The 15,971-nt window shown below is 65.6% G+C and overlaps 1 protein-coding gene across 3 annotated transcripts; it reads left to right on the plus strand.

Moving 5' to 3' along the window:
* Positions 1 to 650: 650 nt before the first annotated feature.
* On the plus strand, positions 651 to 11,922 carry BRD2 (bromodomain containing 2). Of its 3 annotated transcripts, none has more exons than XM_054177305.1 (12): positions 651 to 1,093; positions 1,957 to 2,257; positions 3,681 to 3,818; positions 4,579 to 4,720; positions 5,654 to 5,856; positions 6,631 to 7,002; positions 7,215 to 7,343; positions 8,163 to 8,420; positions 8,520 to 8,731; positions 10,123 to 10,433; positions 11,536 to 11,658; positions 11,772 to 11,922. In XM_054177305.1, exons 1-12 carry the CDS (start codon positions 1,065 to 1,067, stop codon positions 11,900 to 11,902), a joined length of 2,349 nt encoding a protein of 782 aa, XP_054033280.1. In that variant the 5' UTR covers positions 651 to 1,064; the 3' UTR covers positions 11,903 to 11,922. The 3 variants fall into 3 exon arrangements, with proteins under 3 accessions (XP_054033280.1, XP_054033281.1, XP_054033282.1); XM_054177306.1 differs by having other exon boundaries at positions 8,559 to 8,731; XM_054177307.1 differs by lacking the exons at positions 651 to 1,093; positions 1,957 to 2,257 and adding an exon at positions 3,306 to 3,393.
* The last annotated feature ends 4,049 nt before the right edge of the window (positions 11,923 to 15,971 follow it).

A 15,971-nucleotide genomic window follows, 5' to 3' on the forward strand; every position in this document is an offset into this window, starting at 1 on the left:
CGCCGGGCGGAAGGGTGGGAGGGGTGGGAGAAGGTGAGTTTGAGTGACGCGCTTCCTGGCCAATGGAAGCGGTGCGGTCATCTTGCCTCCGCCCAATGAGGCCGCGGTGAGGCGGGGCGGGGCGGATAGGTGATGTCAGCGCCACCGCCGGCCAATGAAGGGTCGTCTGCTCTCTATATAAGGGCGGCCGGGGGCAGGCCGAGCGGCGCCATTTCGCTGGGACGAAGGACGGAGCGGGTCGGGCCCGGTGAGCGCGGGGGGCGGCCCTAAACCGGATCCATCCTCCACCGGGCGGCCCAACCCCCGCCTCCGCGCTCCCGGAGGGGCTTCGCCGGACCCTCCCCGGCCTCCGTAGCGACCCCTGCCTGCGGCCAGCGGTGAGGGGGGTTCTCCTCTCCCCCCTCCCTCTTCCTCTCCCCGCTCGGCTCCCGCCCTCCCCTTCAGGGAGCCAAGATGGAGCCCGGCCGGTGATTTCCCCGGTGCAATCCGCTGTCATCCGCCACCCGGATCGCCGCTGCTCGTTTCGTCCCCGGCCTCCGCGGACTCTACCGACCCTGAGCGACGCGGCCAGGCCTGTATTGATCGGATCGTGCAGGATTTAGGAGCCCGGAGGGGGCTCCGAAGAGGGGACCCCCCCCATCCCCATCCCGTACAGCCCCTTTCAATCCCCGTCACAACAACCGCTCACCGGCCGGCCCCGCTCCTCTGCACCGCGTTCCCCGCGCTCGCCGCCGCCATTTTCGCCGTTCCCCTTCATGTGAGGGCCGCTGAATGGTCCCGGCCGGAGGATTCGCCGCTGCCGCCGCCGCCGCCGCCGCTTGAGGCCTCGCCCCGCCCGGCCGCGCCCTGCCCGGGGGAGGAGGGGAGGGGGCACCCGGCTCGTCTCCCCCCTCCCCGTTATTCGGTGATGCGTTGACGGGGGAGGGCCCCCCACCGGGCCGGTACCGTCGGACCTTTCGCCGGGCAAAGTGGGGGGGTCGTCGGAGGAGACGGCGGCGGGAGGAGGAGGAGGAGAAGGCGCCGAAGGACGGCCGGCAGCTCGGGCCGGGCACGCAGCCGCCGGCATGCTGCAGAATGTGAATCCCCAGAGCAAGTAGGTACCGGGGGGCGGCCGCGGGGTGGGGTGCGGGGGGCTTGCGGCGGGACCGGCCTGCGCCGCTGCCTTGCCGCCGCCTCGCTCTGTGCCTTCCCCGGGGACCTACGGAGCGTGGGAGCCTTTTCCCCCCACCGCGAGCCGGTGGGGCTGGGGTCTTGCTGCCCCCTCCTCACCCTACCCGCGACCGTGCCACCGGCAGCCTCCCTCTCCCGCCGCCGTCCTTGGCCCTGCGGCTGTGCCCTTGGTCCTCTTCCTCCGGGTACGGTCCCTCGGTGACCGCCGGCGCCAGCTCGGGGCAGAGGGGTCCCCGTCCCAAGCCCCCTGGGGGCTGCTTCCAGCCCCCGCGCTCCGGGACGCCCCCGGGAGTGGCCGTGGCGGGTCCCCCGCTGCCGCCGTGGCGCGTCCCGGTGCGCCTCGGTGGCGGTCGGTGCCCGGGGTGGGGGTCTCTCGGTTGTGGCCCTGCGGCGCGGGCTTTGTTTTGCCCCCAGCCGCAGCCTTTCCCCCACCCCCCCCCAAACGCGGTGCCCGCTGGCGGCGGTGCCCCTGCCCGCACCCCCCCGCCGTGGGTCCCGCTCGGTGTCCCCGCGGCTGGCTCCGGGCGCTGGACGGTGCCGGCCCCGTGGCGGTGGTGGTCTCGGTGTTGCCATAACGACCTCCGGCTGCTCGCCCGGAGCTCCTGCGGTGGCCTCGGGGGTGTCCCCCGCGGCGCCGGCGCTGCCCCCTGCGGCTTCGTCTCTTGAGCCGGAGGCTCGGAGCGGCGCCGCCGGGTGGGGGGGGGGGGGGTGTCCCCGGGGCCAGCCCCATCCCCGCCGCGGCAACCCCCCCAGGGCTAACTCCCCCTCCCTCCCCCCTCTCCGCAGGCTGCTGGGGGAGGGCAATGCGGGGCTCCTGGGCCTGGCACCGGAGTCCACCCCCGGCAAGCGGATCCGCAAGCCCTCGCTGCTCTACGAGGGCTTCGAGAGCCCCACCATGGCCTCGGTGCCAGCCCTGCCGTCGCCGCAGGTCAACCCCCCCCCGCCGGAGGTGTCCAACCCCAAGAAGCCCGGCAGGGTCACCAACCAGCTGCAGTACCTGCACAAGGTGGTGATGAAGGCGCTCTGGAAGCACCAATTCGCCTGGCCCTTCCGCCAGCCGGTGGACGCCGTCAAGCTGGGCCTGCCGGTAACCAGCCCGGGGAGGGCGGGGGCGGGGAGGGGGCGCGGGAGGAGGGGGCGCCCGGGGCCTGTGTGAGCGTGGTTGAGTGGCCTCTACCCTCCTCATCCTCGCTAGCCTAGGGCAGGGCTGCTGCAGAGCAGGGCTGGGGCCTTCGCTTGGTGCTCAGGTTGGGGCTCTTTGGCCTCTCCCCAGCTTGGGGGGTTGCACAAGTTGAGCTCTTTGGCCTCTCCCCAGGTTGGGGTCTCTGCAACTCGGGGCTCTTTGGCCTCTCCCCAGGTTGGGGCTCTTTGGCCTCTCCCCAGGTTGGGGTCTCTGCAACTTTGGGCTCTTTGGCCTCTCCCCAGGTTGGGGCTCTTTGGCCTCTCCCCAGGTTGGGGGTCTTTGGCCTTCCCCAAGGTTGGGGTCTCTGCAACTTTGGGCTCTTTGGCCTCTCCCCAGGTTGGGGGTCTTTGGCCTTCCCCAAGGTTGGGGTCTCTGCAACTTTGGGCTCTTTGGCCTCTCCCCAGGTTGGGGGTCTTTGGCCTCCCCCAAGGTTGGGGTCTCTGCAACTCGGGGCTCTTTGGCCTCTCCCCAGGTTGGGGGTCTTTGGCCTCCCCCAAGGTTGGGGTCTCTGCAACTTTGGGCTCTTTGGCCTCTCCCCAGGTTGGGGGTCTTTGGCCTCCCCCAAGGTTGGGGTCTCTGCAACTTTGGGCTCTTTGGCCTCTCCCCCCCAAAACTCAGCCCTTGACAGTGCCAGCCCCAGCCCCATCCCCTCCTGGGGACCTCCCCCCCCCTCCCAGAGACACAGCCTCAGGTGGTCTTGTCGTTGCCTCTGCTGGTGGCACCACCCCAACCAAACCCCCTAGCTGCAGCCCCCAGCTCTGGGCTGGCCTTGGGGACCTCCCTCAGCCAGCAGCTGCCACATCCCCTTCCGTTGTTCCAACCTTCCCCACGCCCCCCCCTCTCATCCCCAGGTCTGGCTGAGCTTCCTGCAGCCATTCCTGGAGGTGCCTTGGACCTTCCCCCCCCCCCCCCCACCTAATCTCTTGTCCCCTGAATGCATCTTTGCAGATCCCATCCATGACCTTGTAGAAGACCATCCTGAGACCCCCATTTTAGAGGCCAAGCCCCACCTGTGGCGCCCAAGGAGTTAAAGCCCAGAGGTAATTTCCATGCAGGCTTCTTTCTCAGCCAGCCACCCCCCAAACAAAGGTCACCTTGAGCCCCAAGCACCCCCCCACCTTGAGGGACCCCAGCCCTGGGCCATCCCCACAGAGTAGCCAGGAGCAGGTCTGGAGCTGTGTCCATCCCTTCCTCCTCCTTGTGTTTGGCTGAGGACTGAGAGCTGTGTGAGAGCTTTGTGGTGGCCCTGGGTGACCCCAGGGGGTGGGGAGGGGGCTGTGGGGAGGGTCTGCAGCCGTGGCCCTGACTGCTGGTGGCTTGTGCCCAGGACTACCACAAGATCATCAAGCAGCCCATGGACATGGGCACCATCAAGAGGCGCCTGGAGAACAACTACTACTGGGGGGCTCCAGAGTGCATGCATGACTTCAACACCATGTTCACCAACTGCTACATCTACAACAAGGTCAGGACCCTGCCCAGGGCTGCTCCTGGGGCCCCCCAGCCCCTTCCTAGGTGGTTCCAGGGCCCCCCAGGCTCCTCCTGAGCAGCTGCTGGAGCCCCCAGCCCCTTCACAGTGGTTTCAGGGCACACCAGGCTCCTCCTGAGCAGCTGCTGGAGCCCCCCAGCCCCTTCACAGTGGTTCCAGGGCACACCAGGCTCCTCCTGAGCAGCTGCTGGAGCCCCCCAGCCCCTTCCCAGGTGGTTCCAGGGCACACCAGGCTCCTCCTGAGCAGCTGCTGGAGCCCCCCAGCCCCTTCCCAGGTGGTTCCAGGGCCCCCCAGGCTCCTCCTGAGCAGCTGCTGAAGCCCCCAGCCCCTTCACAGTGGTTTCAGGGCACACCAGGCTCCTCCTGAGCAGCTGCTGGAGCCCCCCAGCCCCTTCCCAGGTGGTTCCAGGGCACACCAGGCTCCTCCTGAGCAGCTGCTGGAGCCCCCAGCCCCTTCACAGTGGTTTCAGGGCACACCAGGCTCCTCCTGAGCAGCTGCTGGAGCCCCCAGCCCCTTCACAGTGGTTTCAGGGCACACCAGGCTCCTCCTGAGCAGCTGCTGGAGCCCCCCAGCCCCTTCCCAGGTGGTTCCAGGGCCCCCCAGGCTCCTCCTGAGCAGCTGCTGGAGCCCCCCAGCCCCTTCCCAGGTGGTTCCAGGGCACACCAGGCTCTTTCTGAGTGGCTCCTGCAGCTCTTCCTAGCTGGTTATGAGATGGTTTATTCTTGTCTCTTGCAGCCCACTGATGATATTGTGCTGATGGCCCAAACCCTGGAGAAGATCTTCCTGCAGAAGGTGGCCCAGATGCCACCAGAGGAGCAGGAGATTGTGGTGCCTGTGGCCAAGAACAGCCATAAGAAGGGAGCCTCCCGTGCAGCAGGTAGGCTGGGGGAGGGGGATGGAGATTATCTCTTGGGGGGGGGGGATGAAGAGGACCTCTTGTTGGGGGAAGTGGTAGGCTGGGGGGAGGGATGGAGATGACCTCTTGGTGGTGGGAAGTGATGGTAGGTTGAGGAGGAGGGATGGAAAGGACCTCTTGGTGGGGGAAGTGGTAGGTTGGGGGGAGGGATGGAGATGACTTCTTGGTGGGGGGAAGTGGTAGGCTGGGGGGAGGTCTGGAGATGACCTCTTGGTGGGGGGAGGTGGTGGGATGGAGATGACCTCTTGGTGGGGGGAGGTGGTGGGATGGAGATGACCTCTTGGTGAGGGGAGGTGGTGGGATGGAGGTGACCTCTTGGTGGGGGGAGGTGGTGGGATGGAGGTGACCTCTTGGTGGGGGGAGGTGGTGGGATGGAGATGACCTCTTGGTGGGGGGAGGTGGTGGGATGGAGATGACCTCTTGGTGGGGGGAGGTGGTGGGATGGAGGTGACCTCTTGGTGAGGGGAGGTGGTGGGATGGAGGTGACCTCTTGGTGGGGGGAGGTGGTGGGATGGAGATGACCTCTTGGTGAGGGGAGGTGGTGGCTGGGGGGAGGGATGGAGGTGACTTCTTGGTGGGGGGAGGTGGTGGCTGGGGGGAGGGATGGAGATGACCTCTTGGTGGGGGGAGGTGGTGGGATAGAGATGACCTCTTGGTGGGGGGAGGTGGTGGGATAGAGATGACCTCTTGGTGGGGGGAGGTGGTGGGATGGAGATGACCTCTTGGTGAGGGGAGGTGGTGGCTGGGGGGAGGGATGGAAATGACCTCTTGGTGGGGGGAGGTGGTGGCTGGGGGGGAGGGATGGAGGTGACCTCTTGGTGAGGGTGGGGGCTGGCTGGTGGCTCCTCTGGGAGCCCTCCACCCACCATCCAGGTCGGCTTCTCCCCGGCCCAGCGCTCCTGGCGGGGCTGACGGCCGCCCAGCAGGTGCCGGCGGTCTCCTCGGTGTCCCACGCCGCGGTCTACGCCGCGGGCCCCGAGATCCCCACCACCATCGTCAACATTCCGCACCCCTCCGTCATCTCCGCCCCGCTCCTCAAGTCCCTGCACTCCGCCGCCCCGCCCGGCCTGCCCGCGCCCACCCAGCCCGTGGCCAAGGTGAGGCCCGGAGGGGCTGGGAACCGGCCGGGGAGGGGCTGAGGAGGCTGGGAACCACCTGGGGAAGGGTTGAGGAGGAGTTGGTGAGGCTGGGGAGGGGCTGCTGGGGCTGGGAACCACCTGGGGAGAGGCTGGGGAGGGGCTGCGGAGGCTGGGGAGGGGCTGGGAACCACTTGGGGAAGGGCTGGGGAGGGGCCGGTGGGGCTGGGAACCACCTGGGGAGGGGCTCAGGCCAACCTGGGGAGGGGCCGGTGGGGCTGGGAACCACCTGGGGAGGGGCTCGGGCCAACCTGGGGAGGGGCTGGAGGGGCTGTGAACTACCTGGAGAGGGGCTCAGGCCCGGCTGGGGAGGGGCTGGGAGCCACCTGGGGAGGCTGGGGAGGGGCTGGGGGCCACCTGGGGAGGGGCTCAGGCCTGGCTGTGGAGGCTGGGGTGGGGCTGGGGGCCAGCCGGGGAAGCTGGGGAGGGGTTCAGGCCCGGCTGGGGAGGGGCTGGGGAGGCTGGTGAGGGGCTGGGAGCCACCTGGGGAGGCTGGGGAGGGGCTCAGGCCCGGCTGGGGAGGCTGGTGAGGGGCTGGGAGCCAGCCGGGGAGGCTGGGGAGGGGCTCAGGCCCGGCTGGGGAGGGGCTGGGAGCCAGCCGGGGGCCAGCCGGGGAGGGGCTCAGTCCCGGCTGTGGAGGCTGGGGCGGGGCTGGGGGCCAGCCGGGGAGGGGCCGGCGGGGCCGAGCCGCCGGCGGGCGGTCCCTCACGCCCCCCCTCCCCTCCCCCCCGGCAGAAGAAGGGGGTGAAGCGGAAAGCCGACACCACCACGCCCACCACCACCGCCATCATCGCCACCAGCGCCGAGTCCTCCCCCTGCGGCCCCCTGCCGGAGGCCAAGGCGGCCAAGCTGCCGGCGCGCCGCGAGAGCGGGCGGCCCATCAAGCCCCCCCGCAAGGACCTGCCCGACTCGCAGCAGCACCAGACCTCCAAGAAGGGCAAGCTGTCGGAGCAGCTCAAGTACTGCAACGGCATCATCAAGGAGCTGCTCTCCAAGAAGCACGCCGCCTACGCGTGGCCCTTCTACAAGCCCGTGGACGCCTCGGCCCTGGGCCTGCACGACTACCACGAGATCATCAAGCACCCCATGGACCTCAGCACCATCAAGGTTGGCCTGGGGGCGGGAGAGGGTCTGGGGGGAGGGGGGGAGGTGGTCCTGGGGGGCCCCCCAGCGGGCCCTTTGGAAGCTGGTTGTGGAGGTCTGCCTTAACCTGAAGCGTTCCGAGAGCCGGTGGGGGTGGGAGGAGCCCCAGGGGAAGGTCCCTCGTGGGGGGTGGTCCCCGGGGTGGGCCCCCAGCTGAGCCCTGGCTGTGCCCCCAGCGCAAGATGGAGAACAGAGACTACCAGGACGCCCAGGAGTTCGCCGCCGACGTCCGGTTGATGTTCTCCAACTGCTACAAGTACAACCCCCCCGACCACGACGTGGTGGCCATGGCCAGGAAGCTGCAGGTGAGGGCTGCCAGCTGCTGCTCCTCCCCCCACCCAGGGGCCTCCTTGGGCCCCTCCCCACCCGAGGTCCCTGCCCTCCACCACCAGGGGTCTCCCTTCCACCTAGGCTGTCTCTTGGACCCCACTAAACATCTTCTGCCTCTCCCCCCGCCCTGCCCCCTGCCCCCCAGGCTGCCTCCTGGGCCTTCTCCACCCCCGCCCCTGCCCTCCAGGCTGCCTCCTGGGCCCTCTCCACCCCCCCTCCCCCTGCTCCCCAGGCTGCCTCCTGTCCCACCAAACGTCTTCTGGCCTCCCCTCCCGGGGGGTTCCCCCTCCTTGACCCTCTGCCTCCCCTCCCGGGGGGTCCCCCCCCGCCCTTGACCCTCTGCCTCCCCTCCCGGGGGGTCCCCCCCCGCCCTTGACCCTCTGCCTCCCCTCCCGGGGGTTCCCCCCCCGCCTTTGACCCTCTGCCTCCCCTCCCGGGGGTTCCCCCCCCGCCTTTGACCCTCTGCCTCCCCTCCCGGGGTTCCCCCCCCGCCCTTGACCCTCTGCCTCCCCTCCCGGGGGGCGTCCCCCCCCTTGACCCTCTGCCTCCCCTCCCGGGGGGGGTCCTCCCTCCTTGACCCTCTGCCTCCCCTCCCGGGGGGGGTCCTCCCTCCTTGACCCTCTGCCTCCCCTCCCGGGGGGTCCCCCCCCCCCCCCTTGACCCTCTGCCTCCCCTCCTGGGGGGTGTCCCCCCCCCCTTGACCCTCTGCCTCCCCTCCCGGGGGGGGTCCTCCCTCCTTGACCCTCTGCCTCCCCTCCCAGGGGTCCCCCCCTTGACCCTCCCTCTCCCCCCAGGACGTCTTCGAGTTCAGCTACGCCAAGATGCCTGACGAGCCGCAGGACGCCGGCAGCCCCCCCTCGGCGGCCGCCCCCCTGGTCGGGGTCCTCTCCAAGTCCTCCTCTGAGGACTCCTCCAGCGACGAGGACGAGGAGGACGAGGAGGAGGAGGACGAGGAGGAGGAGGAGAGCAGCAGCGAGAGCTCCTCGGAGAGCGAGGAGAGCTCGGACTCGGAGGAGGAGAGAGCCAACCGCCTGGCGGAGCTGCAGGAGCAGGTGAGGGCCCTGGGGCCGGGCAGAGCGCCCCCCGGCGGCGGCGGCCTGCCGGTGTCCCCCGGGGGCCGCCTCACCCCCCCGCCATGTCTCCCCCCACAGCTGAGGGCCGTGCACGAGCAGTTGGCTGCCCTCTCACAGGGCCCCGTTTCCAAACCCAAGAAGAAGAGGGAGAAGAAGAAGAAGAAGAAGTCGGAGAAGCACAAAGGCCGAGGCGGGGAGGAGGACCCCCGGGCACGGCAGGGGCAGCTGCGCAAGGCCAAGAAGGCCGCGGCGGGGGCGGCGGCGGCGGGGGGCGGCGGCGGCAGCTCCAAGTGAGTGCTGGGGGGCGCCTCGGGGGGGCCCCGAGGGGGCCAGCCCTGGTGCAGGGACCGGCAGAGCAAAGCTGAACCTGGGCTGAGTGCTGCCCACCCCGGGGAGGACCTGTCCTGGGGGGAGGTCTGGGGGTTGGAGCCTGGGGGAGGTCTTGGGGAGGACCTTTAGGGGTGGGAGAAGTCTTGGGGTTGGAAGCTTGGGGAGGTCTTGGAGAGGACCTTTCTTTGGGGGGGAGGTCTTGGGGTCAGAACCTTGGGGAGGTCTTGGAGAGGACCTTTCTTTTGGGGGGAGGTCTTAGGGTCAGAACCTTGGGGAGGTCTTGGAGAGGACCTTTCTTTTGGGGGGAGGTCTTGGGGTCAGAACCTTGGGGAGGTCTTGGAGAGGACCTTTCTTTGGGGGGGAGGTCTTGGGGTCAGAACCTTGGGGAGGTCTTGGAGATGACCTTTCTTTTGGGGGGAGGTCTTGGAGAGGATCTTTCTTTGGGGGGGAGGTCTTGGGGTCAGAACCTTGGGGAGGTCTTGGAGAGGGCCTTTCTTTGGGGGGAGGTCTTAGGGTCAGAACCTTGGGGAGGTCTTGGAGAGGACCTTTCTTTGGGGGGGAGGTCTTGGAGAGGTCTTGGAGAGGACCTTTCTTTGGGGGGGAGGTCTTGGAGAGGTCTTGGAGAGGATCTTTCTTTTGGGGGGAGGTCTTAGGGTCAGAACCTTGGGGAGGTCTTGGAGAGGACCTTTCTTTTGGGGGGAGGTCTTGGGGTCAGAACCTTGGGGAGGTCTTGGAGAGGACCTTTCTTTTGGGGGGGAGGTCTTGGGGTCAGAACCTTGGGGAGGTCTTGGAGAGGACCTTTCTTTGGGGGGGAGGTCTTGGGGTCAGAACCTTGGGGAGGTCTTGGAGAGGACTTTTCTTTTGGGGGGAGGTCTTGGGGTCAGAACCTTGGGGAGGTCTTGGGGTCAGAACCTTGGGGAGGTCTTGGGGTCAGAACCTTGGGGAGGTCTTGGGGTCAGAACCTTGGGGAGGTCTTGGGGTCAGAACCTTGGGGAGGTCTTGGGGTCAGAACCTTGGGGAGGTCTTGGGGTCAGAACCTTGGGGAGGTCTTGGAGAGGACCTTTTGGGGTGGGAGGAGTCTTGGGGTTAGAACCTTGTAGAGGTCTTGGGGAGGACCTTTCTTTGGGGGGAGATCTTGGGGAGGACCTTTTGGGGTGGGAGGAGGTTTTGGAGTGTGGAGGTCATGGGGGTGGAATCTTGGGACAGATCTTTAGGGGTGGGACCTGGTGGAGGGTTCTTGGCAGTGGGAACTTTCCTGGAGCGGGGAAGACTTCAAGGGCAAGCTCCTGAGGGGGGCATCCGGGGGGTGGACCCTCCTGAGCCCCCTTTCCCCCGCTCTGTGTCCTGCCAGGAGCTCCAAGAAGGCAGCCAAGGCAGCCCTGCCCCCTCCCCCGGCCCTCTACGACTCGGAGGAGGAGGAGGAGAGCAAGCCCATGACCTACGACGAGAAGAGGCAGCTGAGCCTGGACATCAACAAGCTGCCTGGGGAGAAGCTGGGCAGGGTGGTGCACATCATCCAGTCCAGGGAACCCTCCCTGAGGGACTCCAACCCCGAGGAGATCGAGATCGACTTCGAGACGCTGAAGCCCTCCACGCTGCGGGAGCTGGAGCGCTACGTCCTGTCCTGCCTGCGCAAGAAGCCGCGCAAGCCCTACAGCGAGAGTGAGCCCCGGGGGCAGCTGGGGCAGGAGAGGGCAGCTGGGGGGAGGACAATGGAGGAGGAGCTGGGGGGGGGCCTCTGGAGGAGGAGCTGGGGGGAGGTGGCTGGAGGAGGAGAGGGGAGCTGGGGGGAGGTCTCTAGAGGAGGAGAGGGGAGCTGGGGGGAGGTCTCTAGAGGAGGAGAGGGGAGCTGGGGGGAGGTCACTGGAGGAGGAGAGGGGAGCTGGGGGGAGGTCTCTGCAGGACCTGGGGGGAGCTGGGGGGAGGTCACTGGAGGACCCGGGGGGAGGTCACTGGAGGACCCAGGGGGAGGCCTTTGGAGGAGGAGAGGGGAGACAGGGGGAGGCTTCTGGAGGAGAAGAGGGGAGCTGGGGAGAAGTCTCTCCAGGACCTGAGGGGAGCTGGGGGGAGGTCACTGGAGGAGGAGAGGGGAGCTGGGGGGAGGTCACTGGAGGAGGAGAGGGGAGCTGGGGGGAGGTCACTGGAGGAGGAGAGGGGAGCTGGGGGGAGGTCACTGGAGGAGGAGAGGGGAGCTGGGGGGAGGTCACTGGAGGAGGAGAGGGGAGCTGGGGGGAGGTCACTGGAGGAGGAGAGGGGAGCTGGGGGGAGGTCACTGGAGGAGGAGAGGGGAGCTGGGGGGAGGTCTCTGCAGGACCTGGGGGGAGCTGGGGGGAGGTCACTGGAGGACCCGGGGGGAGGTCACTGGAGGACCCAGGGGGAGGCCTTTGGAGGAGGAGAGGGGAGACAGGGGGAGGCTTCTGGAGGAGAAGAGGGGAGCTGGGGAGAAGTCTCTCCAGGACCTGAGGGGAGCTGGGGGGAGGTCACTGGAGGACCATGGGGAAGGCCTCTGGAGGAGGAGGGGGGAGCCAGGGGGAGGCCTCTGGAAGAGGAGAGTGGAGCTGGGGGGGAGGTCTCTGCAGGACCAGGGGGGAGCTGGGAAGAGGTCTTTGGAAGATGTGAGGCTCCCCTGGAGGATGTGAGGGGAGCTTGAGTCAGGTTGAGGGCGTTTTGGGTCAGATTGGAGGATCTTGAGGGGCGTGGGGGCACTGTGGGTAGCTCTGGGGGGGCCCTGCATGCCCCCTGACCCCCCCGTGCCTCCCCCCAGCCCTGAAGAAGCCTGTGGGGAAGACGAAAGAGGAGCTGGCCCTGGAGAAGAAGAGGGAGCTGGAGAAGCGGCTGCAGGACGTCAGCGGCCAGCTCAACTCCACCAAGAAGCCTCCAAAGAAAGGTCAGGCCCTGAGCTTTGGTGAGGGGGGGGGGGAGGTGGGGATGCTTTTGGGGGGTCCCCCACGCCCCCACCCCCTTTTTAACCCCTTCTGTGCCGCTCTGTGCCCCCCACAGCCAGCGAGAAGCCAGAGTCTGCCCAGCAGGTGGCTGTCTCCCGGCTCAGCGCTTCCAGCTCCAGCTCCGACTCCTCCTCCTCCAGCTCCAGCTCCTCCTCCTCAGACACCAGTGACTCAGACTCTGGTTAAACTGGGAGGGGGCTGCCCGGGTGGGGGTGGGGGGGGGGGGGGGGTGTGTGTCTTCATTTTGGGGTGGAGGAAGATTAATTGTAACACACACCCCCCCCCAATCCCCTCCACCCCACCCCCACCCCTGCTTCCATCACCCCCAACAGCAACCCCCCCCCAAACAGCTGCCCCCACGGGGCTGAGGCTCTGCAGGACCAGACCCTGCCTGAACTGGACTGAACTGGGGGGGACACCCCCCCCCAAAAACCCCACACAACAGAATGGGGGGAGGGGGCATGGGGGAGCAGCCCCTCCCCCCCCCCCCCCCGCTTTGTTTGAGCAATGGACTCTGGGGAAGGGGGGAGAGATGGGGAAAGGGATTTGGGGGGTGGGAGTCTCACCCACCCCCCCCCTCTAATTGACTCCTGGGTTGGGGGGGGCAGTCTCACCCACCCCCCTAATGGACTCCTGGTGAGGGGGGGGAGTCTCACCCACCCCCCTAATGGACTCCTGGGGGAGGGGGGGAGTCTCACCCACCCCCCCAAAGGACTCCTGGGGGAGGGGGGGAGTCTCACCCACCCCCCCAATGGACTCCTGGTGAGGGGGGGCAGTCTCACCCACCCCCCCAATGGACTCCTGGGTTGGGGGGGGAGTCTCACCCCCCCCCCCCCCAATGGACTCCTGGGTTGGGGGGGCAGTCTCACCCACCCCCCCAAAGGACTCCTGGGGGGGGAGGGGCAGGGGGAATTGTTGGGGGGGGGGGAGGAGGGGTGGTCCCCAAGTGTGGTGTTTACAGGTTTGGTGTTTTTAAAGGGGGAGGGGGAGGGAATAAAAAGTGTAAAGGGAGGGGGAGGGGTCCTCACTTCTCTCTCCCTTTTCCCCCCCTCCCCTCCTCCTTCTCCCCCCCCCTCCCCTTTATTTTGGGTTGGTTTGGGGTGCTTTTGGGGGTTTTTATTTGTTTTTTTGGGGGGGGGGGGAGGTGGTTTTGGTTTTTGGTTTCCCAAAAGGTTTTTAAAAAAAAAAAAAAAAAAATAAAAAAAAAAAAAAAAAAAAACAAAAAAAACCAAAAAGGATTAAAAAAAAACAAACCACAAACAAACCAGACCTGGGAGGGGGGGGGTCCCCAAATTATTCTTCCCTCCCTCCCCTCCCCCCCCCAAGTTTGTAGCTCCCTTCCCCTCCCCCCCCCCCCAGGGGGAGGCTTTTTAATTTATTCTGTTGCTGACACAAGGGGGGGGAGGGGGAGGGGGGGATCCCCTTGTACATAACCCAACCCCCCCCTCCCCCCTCCCAAAATCCCCCCTCCTCACCCCCACCCCCACCCCACCCCCCTCCATCCTCCAAGCAACCAATCAGGGCTCAGCATGTTGGGGGGTGGGGGAGGGGGGGTGGGGTGTTTGTTTCTGCCTCTTTTTTTATGTTGACTGTAAAGTTTTCTTTGGTTTTCTACTTTTGTTTGGGGGTTTTTGTTCTCTCTGACCCTCCCCTCCCCCCCCCCCCCCAGCACCCCCTTTTTGCCCCCTCCCCACCTCTTTTGTGCCCTCCCCCCTGGTTTTAGCCCCTTAGATTCCCCCCCTCCCCCCTCCCCTTTCATCCTGTCTGGCTCCAACCCTTTTGATTCTTTAAGGTGTAAATAAAGAAAATATTATTCGAGTTGAGAGGAGGCTGCTGGGGCCTGGGCCTGCTCTTGGCGTGTTCTTAGCGTGTGCTTGGCGTGTTCTTGGCGTGTCCCACCTGGAAGCACCTCAGGCACCCCCGCCAGCGGCTCAGAGGGGGGCCAGAAAGGGTTAAGGGGGAGCTGGGAGGTTCTTGGTGTGGCTTTGAGATGCTTTTGGCATGTTCTTGGCATGTTCTAGACATGTTCCACATTGGAGTACAGCAGGCACCCCTCTTGCTCCCAGCAGGGTCTCAGACTGGTGTCAGAAAGGGTTAAGGGGGAGCTGGGAGGTTCTTGGGGTGGCTTTGACATGTTCTTGGTAGGGCTTTAGCATCTTCCTGGCATGTTCTTGGCATGTTCCTGACATGTTCCACATTGGAGTGCAGCAGGCACCCCCCTTGCTCCCACCAGGGTCTTAGAGTGGGGTCAGAAAGGGTTAAGGGGGAGCTGGGAGGTTCTTGGGGTGGCTTTGACATGTTCCTGACATGGCTTTAGCATGTTCTTGGTATGTTCCTGACATGTTCCACATTGGAGTACAGCAGGCACCCCCCTTGCTCCCAGCAGGGTCTCACAGTGGGGTCAGAAAGGGTTAAGGGGGAGCTGGGAGGTTCTTGGGATGGCTTTGACATGTTCCTGACATGGCTTTAGCATGTTCTAGACATGTTCCACATTGGAGTACAGCAGGCACCCCTCTTGCTCCCAGCAGGGTCTCACAGTGGGGTCAGAAAGGGTTAAGGGGGAGCTGGGAGGTTCTTGGTGTGGCTTTGAGATGCTTTTGGCATGTTCTTGGCATGTTCCTGACATGTTCCACAGTGGAGTACAGCAGGCACCCCACCTTGCTCCCAGCAGGGTCTTAGAGTGGGGTCAGAAAGGGTTAAGAGGGAGCTGGGAGGTTCTTGGTGTGGCTTTGATATGTTCTTGACATGGCTTTGGCATGTTCCTGACATGTTCCACAGTGGAGTACAGCAGGCACCCACCTTGCTCCCAGCAGGGTCTCGGAGTGGGGTCAGAAAGGGTTAAGGGGGAGCTGGGAGGTTCTTGGTGTGGCTTTGAGATGCTTTTGGCATGTTCTTGGCATGTTCTAGACATGTTCCACATTGGAGTGCAGCAGGCACCCCCCTTGCTCCCACCAAGGTCTTAGAGTGGGGTCAGAAAGGGTTAAGAGGGAGCTGGGAGGTTCTTGGGATGGCTTTGACATGTTCTTGACATGGCTTTGGCATGTTCCTGACATGTTCCACATTGGAGTGCAGCAGGCACCCACCTTTGCTCCCAGCAGGGTCTCAGAAGGGGGTCAGAAAGGGTTAAGGGGCAGCTGGGAGGTTCTTGGCGTGTTCTTGGGCTGACTCTAGCATGTTCTTAGCATGTTCCTGACATGTTCCACATGGGAGTACAGCAGGCACCCCTCTTGCTCCCAGCAGGGTCTCAGAGTGGGGTCAGGGTTAAGAGGGAGGTGGGAGGTTCTTGGGGTGGCTTTGAGATGTTCCTGACATGGCTTTAGCATGTTCCTGACATGTTCTTGGCATGTTTTTGACATGTTCCATACTGGAGTACAGCAGGCACCCACCTTGCTGCCACCAGGGTGTCAGAGTGGGGTCAGAAAGGGTTGAGAAGGAGCTGGAAGGACCCTGGCATGTTCTTAGCATGTTCTTGACATGTTCCTGACATGTTCCACGTGGGAGTACAGCAGGCACCCCCCTTGCTCCCAGCAGGGTCTCGGAGTGGGGTCAGGGTTAAGAAGGAGCTGGAAGGACTCTGGCATGTTCTTGGCATGTTCCAAGCATGTTCCACATGGGAGTGCAGCAGGCACCCCCCTTGCTCCCAGCAGGGTCTCGGAGTGGGGTCAGAAAGGGTTAAGAAGGAGCTGGAAGGACTCTGGCATGTTCTTGGCATGTTCTTAGCATGTTCCACATGGGAGTGCAGCAGGCACCCCCCTTGCTCCCAGCAGGGTCTCAGAGTGGGGTCAGAAAGGGTTAAGAAGGAGCTGGAAGGACTCTGGCATGTTCTTGGCATGTTCTTAGCATGTTCCAAGCATGTTCCACATGGGAGGACAGCAGGCACCCCCCTTGCTCCCAGCAGGGTCTCAGAGTGGGGTCAGAAAGGGTTAAGAAGGAGCTGGGAGGACTCTGGCATGTTCTTGGCATGTTCTTGGCATGTTCTTAGCATGTTCCACATGGGAGTACAGCAGGCACCCCCCTTGCTCCCAGCAGGGTCTCAGAGGGGGTCAGGAGGGAGCTGCCCTGCCCTTGGCATGTCCTTGGTGTGTTCTGCCCCCCCCGGGCTGGGATTCCATGGAGCCATCCTTGGGGGCTGCTGCCAGGACCCTTCCCCAAGGGCCGGGGGGCGGTGGTGGGGGGCAGTGGGCACCATCCTGCTGGCTCAGCTCCCCCAGGCTCCGGCTGAGGTCTCCTCCGGAGCGCTGCTGCCCTGGCCGCG

This window comes from Dryobates pubescens, chromosome 39 (assembly GCF_014839835.1).
Source record: "Dryobates pubescens isolate bDryPub1 chromosome 39, bDryPub1.pri, whole genome shotgun sequence".
Taxonomy (NCBI): domain Eukaryota; kingdom Metazoa; phylum Chordata; class Aves; order Piciformes; family Picidae; genus Dryobates; species Dryobates pubescens.

Excerpts from the sequence above, each read along its gene's own strand:
- BRD2 (XM_054177305.1), top strand. The coding sequence starts at position 1,065 with ATGCTGCAGAATGTGAATCCCCAGAGCAA. Across the intron at positions 2,258-3,680 it reads CCGTCAAGCTGGGCCTGCCG|GACTACCACAAGATCATCAA; the intron begins GTAACCAGCCCG and ends GCTTGTGCCCAG. Across the intron at positions 3,819-4,578 it reads ACTGCTACATCTACAACAAG|CCCACTGATGATATTGTGCT; the intron begins GTCAGGACCCTG and ends TGTCTCTTGCAG.